At 52.4% G+C, this 10,930-nt stretch overlaps 1 protein-coding gene across 1 annotated transcript in view; it reads right to left on the bottom strand.

Moving 5' to 3' along the window:
* Positions 1 to 1,889: 1,889 nt before the first annotated feature.
* Positions 1,890 to 10,930, bottom strand: part of LOC104282700 (endothelin B receptor-like) — a 13,093-nt gene continuing 4,052 nt past the window's right edge. The window contains exons 2-8 of the mRNA XM_009880816.1: positions 8,707 to 9,234; positions 6,003 to 6,115; positions 5,313 to 5,517; positions 4,219 to 4,368; positions 3,314 to 3,447; positions 2,559 to 2,667; positions 1,890 to 2,039 (exon numbers count right to left, since the gene is read on the bottom strand). Of these exons, the coding sequence (XP_009879118.1) occupies positions 1,890 to 2,039; positions 2,559 to 2,667; positions 3,314 to 3,447; positions 4,219 to 4,368; positions 5,313 to 5,517; positions 6,003 to 6,115; positions 8,707 to 9,156 (1,311 nt within the window). The 5' untranslated portion in view covers positions 9,157 to 9,234. The remainder of the gene's footprint in view (positions 2,040 to 2,558; positions 2,668 to 3,313; positions 3,448 to 4,218; positions 4,369 to 5,312; positions 5,518 to 6,002; positions 6,116 to 8,706; positions 9,235 to 10,930) is intronic.

Here is a 10,930-nt window from a genome sequence, read left to right as displayed (position 1 = left end):
GCAAATTGATAGAAAATGTGCTGCTCTGGATATTCCCCAGTCCTCCTGGATACTCCCTGGTTCTTCTGGATATTCCCCAGTCCTTCTGTTTTTTGTCAGAGCCCGTTTGTCTTTCAGAAATGTGATTTGTTTGTAAAACATTTGCATTTCAGTAAAAGCTAAGCTAAAAAAAGCCCCAACACCTGGAAAATGTTTTGCTTTATTTACAGGTCTCTTCTCCCTTTTTCCTCTCTCTGTGTTTGTTTTTTTTTTTTTTTTTTCCATGACAAGATGAAAAGGGGAAGGAAGAAAGAGAGAGAGGTAAACAGAGAAGGAAAAACCAACAGAATAATCATCAAAAACTTGGTAACTAAAACTTTCTCATATAGGTTTTCTTAAACTTTTGAAGAGATGCGAGTGTGATTTTTTAGAAAAACACACTGGAAAAGCACTCGGGGATTAATTATTTTAAATAGTAAATTTGTGAAAGCTCTTTGCCAGATTTGGGTTAGCTCCAGCAGCTTTTTCGGCTGAGATCGGACCTTGCCCCTTGCCTTTTCCACCTTAGTTTGACCATCTCTTAGTTTGACATCTCTGTCCCCTCTACAAATGGCGTGAACCTTGGTGTCGTGGTGCTGTGGCCGAGCCACATCGGGGTCCAGCCCCACTGCCCCGTTGGAGCTCAGCCATGTCGGCAAGGGGAAGACGAATTATGGGCATCAAAACAGAGGGCACCCCTTTTTTTCCCTTCAGAGCTGTGGTCCTGCAGGTGATCCCCCTCCCAGGAGCCAGTGTCTGAAGGACGCTGTGGACTTTTTGGCTGCTGAAAACCACAGATCAAGGCTGGATGCTTTCCTGGAAGGTCACATCTCCTGGATCCTCTCCCTTTCATCTTACATCAGGGAGAGAGTTAGCTGCTTCCAGGTTACGTGGGGGGTTGGAAAGCTGAGGGCTGGTTCCTCAGTCCCAGCTTCATCCACATTTGAGCCATCTCTGCCTTCCTTTTCCTGGGCTTCCAAATTCTTCCCTGAAAGGACAGCCTCTCGGGCCAGCGATGGTGCCTGGCTAGCTGGGAGCCCAGCTGGCCCTGGGGAGGGGGAAGCTGGAGCCGATGGTTCAGCTGGATGCTGCCACTAGCTTCTGCCAAGGATATCTGGTCTCCTTGGCCGTGCGGTCACATAGAGTTCTTGTGCCACACACAGGTGGGGTGAACATCATCCCCAGGTGGGGAGCCTGGGGCAGATTTTCCAGGAAAAGGTGAAGAGGCGAGGGGCTTGTAGGGCTCCCCAGGTCAGGTTGGTCAGACAATGAAGCCAAGTTACTGCGCATCTCTCCCTACCATGAACAGGAGGAGGTTTCACGCCATTGATGGTCTACCAGACATACGTGGTGCCTGGATCTTACCCTGGCTCTCTGCCCAGGGACCAACTGTCCCAGCAACAGAGGGAAATGATAAGGGATGTTATCAAACCTTTTCTTTGGCAGTTTCAGCTGGAAATTGTCACTCATGGTCCTCTCCTCCTCATTCCACATCCATCTCAAGGTGACCACATCTCAACCTCCCTTCCCTTTTCATGCACATCTCCCCACCCCACCTTTCCACCCGAGACAAATGGCCGCAAGTCACTTGGTTTTCCTGCAAGGAAATGAAAAATCCTACGAGGATCTGAATCCCCTTCCCCCTCCTCCAGAGGGGGCTCAGACCAGAGGACGGATCGGCGGGGTTCGGAGGCAGTGTTCAGAGCTAGTCCCCGGGGGCCATGAAAAGCCGCAGCTCCTTCCAGGTGGGTTACGACACGAAGGCAAAAACGATTCGGGCCCAGCCAGAAAACGGCTGTGCGAGAGAAATGGAGGGGTCCTGCCCTCTCGGCACACTGCCTTCTCCTCTCGGCCCCGCGGGTGGCGCGGCTTTAGGAAGAGCTGTACTTGTTACTCAAGCGGGAGCTGCTCCGGTCCAGCCCAAGCTCCTGCCCGTTGGCTTTCCACTTCCCAACGGAGCCCTTCTCATCCGTCGGTGTGATGCTCAGAGCCGGCCTCTGACACCAGCAGCACAGGCAGGACTGCGAGGAGACAAGAGGGTGGGTGGAGAGAGAGGCTACAGGGTAAAAGAGGATGAAATATTCTCTTACTGATGTTGGCAAGTCAACCTGCGCAGTGCCAGGCTGGGAATTGCAACCTGCACTTCTGAGCTTTGCTGTCCCACAGGTCTGCTGGGAGCAGGTTTTCCAAGATAGGGCTGGTGTGGATTGGAAATGAAGATACCGAAACCACGGGTATCTTTTGCACTTGTGTTTTCTTTTCCTCGAGGGACAGAAAATACGGGTAATGCTTAGCTGGGCTCAACTCTTCCTTTTGCCACAGCAGTTGGGAGGTGACTCCCATCCCCGTCCCATCCCCATCCTATCCCATCCCTATTCCATCCTCTTCCTTTCTCAGGGCTCCACTACTCCTGAAAATTATCTCCGACCACCTTGGACTCAAAGTTTAAAGCAGTCCAAATCCCTGAACAACTCTCTACATCTACCTGAAAGGAGGTGAACGGTGACCATAGCCAGGAGCTCTGGAGGGGTCAACCCTACCTGGAAGCAGTTCTTGAATTTCCGGCTGACGAAGTAGAGGGCCACAGGGTTGATGCAGGAGTTGAGGGAGGCCATGTTGATCCCGAAGTAATCCATCACCAGGAGGAAACTGAGGCGGGAGGGGAGAGAAGAGGGTGGAGGTGTTGGAAGCTCGCTGAGCAGAGAACTGAGGGAGAGTTTCCAAACCACCTGGCCCAGGAACCTCCTTCGATGGAGGGTCAGCGCTAATACTATAGCCGTGAGCCCAAACCAGTCCCTCCTGCAGTTGGGCAACTGCCCAATGCTTTTTCTTCTGAGGAGCATTTCCTGAGGAAACCAAAAGCATGAGATCTGATTTCCCCTGGTGACTGTGATGTTCTCAAACTCAAGCTCAGTAGCAGTGTCTGACCTGAACTGGATTTTGCCATGATGGGCAAAGAGGAGAGGGGAAGACAGGCTCCTACCACGTGTCAGAAAGTGTGCACAGCCCTTGGACATGCTGCATTCCCTTTAGCCCTGCAAGGAGTGTTTCTCTGCCCAGGAGACCTCTTTAACCCATAGCTATATAGAGGCATTCCAAAATTTAATTTCTTCTCTTCCTATGGTCCCCCCCACCTTTTCTCTGTGCCTATCAGCAGAGCAATGTCATCTAGAAAAGGAACTATTGAAACAAGGTGTTTGGAAGGCAACTCCACCAGCCTGCAGAGAGTCCAGCAGAGCCTCTGCCGGTGCCTGCAGGGGCTCCCGGCATGGTGCCCTCCTGCTGGTGCCCCTACCTGAGCAGTTCACATCTGTTGGGGTCTGTCTGGTCATAGATGGTCTTTTTGAGGATGCGGCTGAGGTGGAGCGGCAGCCAGCAGAGCGCAAAGATCACCACGAGGCAGAACACGGTCTTGGCCACCTCCCGGCGCTGTGAAGAGAAGGTGGGGAGGGGAGAAGGGATGGTCTGGCTGAGCATTGGAGAGCAGGTGGAGCAAAGCACCATCTCCCCATGCTGAGCAAAGGCCCTTCAAGTAATTTCTGATGAGGGCCAGGCACCTTTTTTGACTCCAAAGCACAACTTGCAGGTCCCAACTCCTCCATCATGAGGAAGACTCCGAGATCCAGGCTGCAGAAAGGGGTAGAGTACCAGCAGCACAATATGGACCAGATTCCTTCATGCCTCTTCCCACCATTGCTCCTGCTGACTTTGCTGGGGTGGTACTCCCTGGGATACAGGGGGCCTCATCCATCCACCCTTCACGCTACGTTATTGTGACAACCAGCTGGTCTGCCCCAAGGGAGCATTCTGCAAAGTCTGAGAGGGGACAGTCAACTATTCTTTTCCCTCCACCCCTCGTCTGTGATATGGCACATTTGGCATTTGGTCCAGTTTGGAGTGATCTGGACTGGCACAGAGCGGCCAGAGATAAATGACCACAAGAAATTGAAAATCCAGCAGGTCCATGGCCATAAGGCTGGTGGTTTGGGTTGTCCCTGGGACTAGAGACTGTAGACCTGAAAGCCCATCTCCCTGGTTTAATCCACGCATCTGCATTAACGCGCCAATATCTGTTGGTCGCCGTGAGGCTGTGTCAGCTCACACGCGTCCTTTCCAGGGACAAGTGCGTGTTCTCCCTTTCGGCAGCACTTCCCACTGGTTTGAGAAATATCAGAGGTTCTGCCCTCCCGGTTTTCTTACCCGTTTCATGTGGTCATTCAGAGCGATTCTCATGCCATTTCTCTTGCTCAACATCTCGCATGACATGAGGGTGTAGAAGATGCCAGTGCATACCAAGGGGAGGCAGAAATAGAAGCCGAAAAGCCACCAGTCCTTCACGTCACGGTAGAACTGCATGCAAAGGAAAGAGGAACTGGAAACTGGGGAAAGGGGTGTGGATATAACTGGGGCATGAACTGACCCGGTCCCTGACACCAAGGCTGGTCTGTGTCAGACACTTCTGATGTGTGAAGGTATAATGGGTCCTGTGCTAAGTGCCCATGGGATTATTTTCTCCCAGGGCTGGTAGACATGTTTAACCTGAAGAAAGGCTGGTTTACATTTGGCTGCCAGTCCAATCTAGCACTCCTGTGCAAGTAACAATTATTTGGTAGACACAGTAAGATAAGTTCTGATGCTTTGTAAAGGTCTTCATCCCCTTGCTCACCCTTAGCTGACCCTGTGATCAAGGTTACCTGTGCAGACCAGTTGTGCAGATGCTCTTTGGCCTGCTGGGACAGCGTAGCAGGTTCTGAAGCTTCCCAAGATACGTGACCTTCTGATGTGGATGGTGAAGATGACACAGCTGAAGGACCAGCTGCCTGTTTTCTGGCCCCACATTCAAAGCAAGTCAGCCCCATGTCACTACAGTGCAGGGTCTTCTGTGCTTTGTATGACACTGCTCTCCCTGTGTTCACCCTGATGGCTAGAAGAGGAAACTGCCTCAAGTTGCTCTGGGGGAGGTTTAGGATGGATATTAGAAAAAATTTCTTCACCAAAAGGGTTGTCAAGCATTGGAACAGGCTGCCCAGGGAAGTGGTAGAGTCCCCATCCCTGGAGCAGTCCGAAGGACGTGTAGATGTGGTGCTGAGGGACATGGTTTAGTGGTAACTTGGCAGTGCTGGGTTAACGGTTGGACTCAATGATATTGAAGGTCTTTTCCAACCTAAACAATTCTATGATTCTAAGAAGCCATCTACAGAAGTATCTAATCCTCTAATCAAGGAGGAGGATGCCCTGGTTGCCTGTGCCTCCCTCTCCCTCGCACTGCAGCTGGGGCGGGACAGAGTACGTACCATCATGAAGCTGGATTTCTGTTCGGAGGCAAGCATGCACACCCACAGGTGTTGTTCCCAGTAGCTGAGCTCCACCATGTCAAAGGCTATAGCTTCGGGGACCGCCAGCACAATGGCCACTGCCCAGATCAGCATCACCTCCACTGCCTTCCACATGGGGATTCCTATCCCTTGGATCCGACTCCAGGACGCCACTGCTCGGTACCTGCCCAAGGGGTGGGAATGCAACGGGAGCAGATTGGAGTGGGAGAAGCAATTGTCAGGAAGGGGCTGAGAAGGCGCAGATTAGAGTTGTCCCCAAAGGCCCTTTCCCTTATGCCTTCCACCTCCACCCCTTCAGTGGGATGGGAAAGACCGGAAACAGGGGCTCAATGGATGAATGCGCTGGTAGATATCCTTGGCCAATGTCACCACCTGCCACTGGGGAGGTGCCACCCTTCTCCACCACCCCAGCAGTTGTTCCAGCACATCATGATCTTCCCCTCAACCTTTTGCGGCAGGATTTGAATTCTGTCACTGTACTGGTTTGAGGTGTTAGAGTCAGTTCCCATTGGATTTCAGCTCTACATGAGAGGACCCTGTCCCCATCTCTGAATTTGGTGTGGGACGAAGCTGCCCTGGTTGGCTACAACCATCTATGGTCAAATCTGGGTCAGGCTGGGCAGTGCAGCTGCAGAAGTTCTTTCTTACCTGTCGATGCTGAGAGCGCAAAGGCTGAGGACCGTGATGCCCACTGAGGCCTTCTGGATGAAGGGGACCAGCTTGCACACCTGCACGCCGAAGGGCCAGTCCTTTGCCAAGAGCTGGGGAAGAACCGCAGGGTTAACAGGCTGCTTCGGGAAAGCGTGTCCGGCTTCCCGTAATAGCAGGTGGTTACCCACAAGGTGTGAGGAGCCCACAAAGAGCAGCTGAAAGTGCTCTGAGGTTACCTCCGCTGGGATTACGTGGTGTGCGCTCTCAGGTATTTTGTGTTTGTACTGGGAACCATTCGTTTTCCAGCCTTTTCGTCCACCCATCTCGTCTGTTGCTGTGCCGTAAGGGAGACAGACCATGAGGGAACTGGGCTACTCTTAGGACCAGGTTGCTCATAGTCAGTTTGGGCTTCTTAAACAAACAAAAATTTCTCCTCCAGAAGATGGCTGGAAGCAAGAGGGGCAGAAGGGAGAGGGGTTGCTCAGGTGGCCTAGGGAAATCCTGAACATCCATCAGGAAATGTCAGTGTAGATGCGGCCAGAGCAGGGAGTCCCCACCCTGGAGATTTGACAGAGTTATCCTGTTACAAGGCAAGAAACACAAATGCAAGATGTTGTCCTTAGGCTGGACAAAGTATCTTGACTTTTTTTTTGTGTTGGCGGCAAGCTGTGCTAGTTGCAGCTCCAAAAGACGGCCAAGTGTGTCTCCAAGCCAGCAGCTTGTGTTAACAGGAGGTGCCCTGTAGATGAGGTGTTTGGTTGAAGCCACGAACTCTGCACAAAGCTCAGTGCGACACCAACTGTTGCCTGACCAGGACGTAGAGCTGGGTATTGAGCCTCTGACTGGTTTATCTGCCAGCTTTCCTCAGTGGGGTCATTCCTACAGCCTCCACCTGGTCCCACGTGCCCCCTTTTTATGATATGTAGGACCTTCTTACAGCAGAAACTTGTGAAATATGGCAAAACTGGGCAAACCAACCTCGAAGGGGAGGGCTGTCAGCCCCATGTCCTCACAGTCCCATTGTATAAACCATCTTCCTTTGGGAACCCAGGCTAAAACCAACCCAACCGCCCCGATATTGTGGGTGATATAAACATCACAGATGGAGTCTGCAATCCAGATCCCCCAACGCGGAGAAGCATTTGCATCCCGTGGGGGGAAGTCTGCCAGATATTTTGCTGTTGCTGTTAGTCTGTTCTCATTGCACAACCCAAATTCTTTCCCTGGCCAGACAGTCCGTTTCCCATCAAGTGTGGCAACGGTAGGAATAAAATGGAAATTTTCTTTCCTTGGTTTTGGCTGGGGACAGATATCAGAGGGGCTTTGCTGCTCAAGTTTTTGAGGGTCTCAGCTACAACCATGCTTGTTGGGCTGCCTCCACAACCTCTGCCTGTGCAATGGGTGCCGGGTAGAGGCGACCCCCCAGGAGAGCTGCTGCCCTCGGAGCCGCGTTCCCCAGCCTGTGTCTCCCCTCTCAGGTGGAAACAATCACACTTTAGTCAAAGCAAAGGGGTCCTGTTTGTTGGGTGAAAGCGGAGATGGTCTGTACCCCGTGGGTGAAGGGGGACACCCTCCCCCTGGGTCAGTTCTGCTCTGTTTTCTTGCACTAGTGAAACCCTCTGCATGGATCTGTATTCTTGTAACATCAGGGATCGTCCAGCTCAGGGAGAACCTGTTCATTTTGAGTTAAAAAACCTTTATAGTTTTCCATCCATTTTCACTTAAAGTGTATCAATTCACAGGGAGTTGAGACCCTCTGCCAGCCACGTTGGGTTGTTCTCGCTGTCGAATTGTACGCATCTTCTTCCTGCTTGGCATTTCTCTGCCTTCTCCTGTTGCCACCCAGTCTGCTCGACCCAGGACTCCGCTGGCACTGGGTTTCCACTTTGCAGGCTGAAGCTTCCCTTTGGCAAGGAGACCTGGCTGAGCTCCAGGTCCTTCGACCCACAGCATCCCTTCCAACCCTTCACGGAAACCTCTCTTTCTCTCCAGCCCACCCCAACCTGTCTCAAGCAGCGGGCGAGAAAGAGCTGCAATAGCCCAGACACGTCCCACCGATGTCACGATACCCCTTCTGCTCTCCTCTGGGGTCTCAGGTCTACCACCCGCATCCGCCCAGCCCTCTCTGCCCCAGTGCACCCTGCGGAGCACAGGTTGTGTCTCTTCGCTGTCATTTGGGGGGCAGTGACTCTGAAAGAAGCCTCCGTTTTACAACACAGCCCTCTTCCCCGTTCCTGGATGAGTCTTCGCGTTCAGCTAGAATAAAAAAGGTATTTGCTCGAGGCTGATTAACCGAACTGTGCTGGGAGAAGCGTCCCCAGTGCACAAGAACAATAATTTTTTGCTCAGCTGAAATAAACATCGGGTTGTAATGTCAGGAGACTGCAAGAGATTCTTTTCTTGTGATTTTAGGTGAGATTTAAAAGATCTGGAAGGTTGTGTGCGGGCGTGTGTGTGTGTGTGCATAACACAGCTCTGTATCTGGGACCACCTCTGCTTTCCCAGGAATGTACTTTGAGCTTTTTGTCTGTTTATGTTTTTCTCATCCTTTGGAGAGAAGAAACACCCTCTCCCTTGCAAAAATGGAGCCTGCAATAAAGAGCAGAGGACAGATATGCCCCAGGGCACCGAGGCAGGTGGGAGCAGACACCAGCCCTGCAATCGCCAGGCTGGCGCAGCACTCGTGCCGCGTGGAGCCTACCTTATACACGTTGATGGGCAGAGCAATGAGGATGTAGAGAAGGTCTCCGAGCGCCAAGCTGGCAATGAGGACGTTTGGCCCGTTCCTCATGCACTTGTTCTTGTAAATGATCCTCAGGAGCGTGGAGTTCCCGATGATCCCTACTATGAAGATGGTGCAGGACACGATGGTGTTGATGTACTTGAAGATGTGTCTGATATCTGCAGGCTTCACGCACACGGGCAGCAGGGGTGGCTCAGAGCTGGTGCTCCTGGGGAGGTTCTCCGAGTGGTTGGACAGTTTGGCATCCTGGAACAGGCTTGGCTGGACCAGACTGTAGGCCTGCTCCTGGCTAAGCACCTCAAAGGGGACGGTGCTCTCCTGGAAAGCCCTTGGGGTCTGGCTGTGTGCCCCAGAGAAGAGGCAAGTCAGGAAAATGGCTAGAGCGGTGGGAGCTGCGATTCTTGCCATTGAGGACTGAAGAGCAAAGCTGGTTGCAGAAGTCCTCGTAATGCTCGTGGGACGTCCTTGTTTGGCTCTTGGTTGGATCTGCAGATGGAGAAAGGGACAAGGGAGAGAACCTGGTTAGCAGAGGAAGGAGGAATCTCGAATGTTGTGTTCAGTTTTGGGCCCCTCACAACAAGAAAGACATTGAGGTGCTGGAGCGTGTCCAGAGAAGGGCAACGGAGCTGTGAGGGGTCTGGAGCACACGTCTGGTGAGGAGCGGCTGAGCGCCCTGGGGGTGTCCAGCCGGGAGAAGAGGAGGCTGAGGGGAGACCTTCTCGCTCTCGACAGCTCCCTGACAGGAGGGGGTAGCGAGGGGGGGTCGGTCTCTGCTCCCAAGGAACAGGCGATGGGACAAGAGGGAACGGCCTCAAGTTGCACCAGGGGAGGTTTAGGATGGATATTAGGAGAAATTTCTTCCCCAAAAGGGTTGATCAGCACTGGCACAGGCTGCCCAGGGCAGTGGTGGAGTCCCCATCCCTGGAGGGATTTAACAGAGGGGCAGATGTGGTGCTGAGAGACGTGGGTTGGTGGTGGGTTTGGCAGTGTGAGGTTAATGGTTGGACTTGATGATCTTAAAGGTCCCTTCCAACCTCAATAATTCTATGATTCTATGAAAGGAATTCCTGGAGAAAGTCCATCATCACAGTGATCAGAAGTAATGCCGGATTAGATCCCATCTGGTCAAAGCAGCCACCCCCTGTGGGTGGGAGTCTTTGCTGCTAAAATGAAACATGCCTGTTTGGTAAAACAAACTACAAGGAACCCAAACAGTGTCTTATGCCTCTTACACGGTATTTCAGCAAATGGGGGCACCTGCCTTTTCTCAAATAGGTGTGTTGAATCAGCTGGTGCTCCTTCTGAACTTGGTATTGCTGCTCACCTGGCAAACCTGACTTTTCTTCTATGCCCACCCCACGCTGCTCGTTTAGTTCCTGACTGCAGTAGCAGTTTTGGGGTACCGGCCCTGTCAGCGCCCGCACGTCTTGGCAACGCTGCCAAGCCCAGCTTGGGGTACGCAGAACCAGCAGACCTTTCCTCCCCGTTCGTGCCATGGGAAAACTGGAGCCGCACTAACATCCCACTCTTGGGCAGATCCCATGGGCTGCCACGTGCCATCTTTCGGTGCAAAGTGAAAAGACTCTTGCTGGGAACCATGATGGGAAAATACTACAAGGGTTTTTCCAGAAATGCCGTATTGATACCTGACATCTCATTCCAATTTATGTGCGAGCAGTGCAGCCCCTCCTTCCCCATCCGTATCGTCGTTAATTGAACCACTTCCTTTTCCAAATCCGCTGTGCCCATTCAGCTCAATACTCAGGGATATAAATCTCCCCGGGCTGTTTGCCATTTTGACTGCTGAGCGCAGTAAAAGGTCTCTCAAGCTCACCGATGCTGCAGCACTGCTAATAAATATCACCAGAGTGGGTTCTGCTTTTCAAATCTCAGACAATGCTTTCAGGCAGGGCTAGCTAAGCTGCTGCTCCACGGCCGCCTGAGAAAGCTGAGGATGGCCGTAGCGCTGTGCTGGCATGATGTGACTTTGTCTAAGGGGCTTCTGGATGATCCAGATATGGCCACCATAGAACCATAGAATCACAGAATGGTTTGGGTTGGAAAGGGACCTTGAAGATCATCCAGTTCCACACCCCCCCTGCCCTGGGCAGGGCCACCTCCCCCCAGCCCAGGTTGCTCCAAGCCCCGTCCAACCTGGCCTTGACCACCTCCACGGATGGGG

The sequence above is a fragment of the Charadrius vociferus genome, unplaced genomic scaffold, assembly GCF_000708025.1.
Source record: "Charadrius vociferus isolate BGI_N301 unplaced genomic scaffold, ASM70802v2 scaffold573, whole genome shotgun sequence".
NCBI lineage: Eukaryota > Metazoa > Chordata > Aves > Charadriiformes > Charadriidae > Charadrius > Charadrius vociferus.
This window is presented reverse-complemented; position numbering and strand designations above follow the sequence as displayed.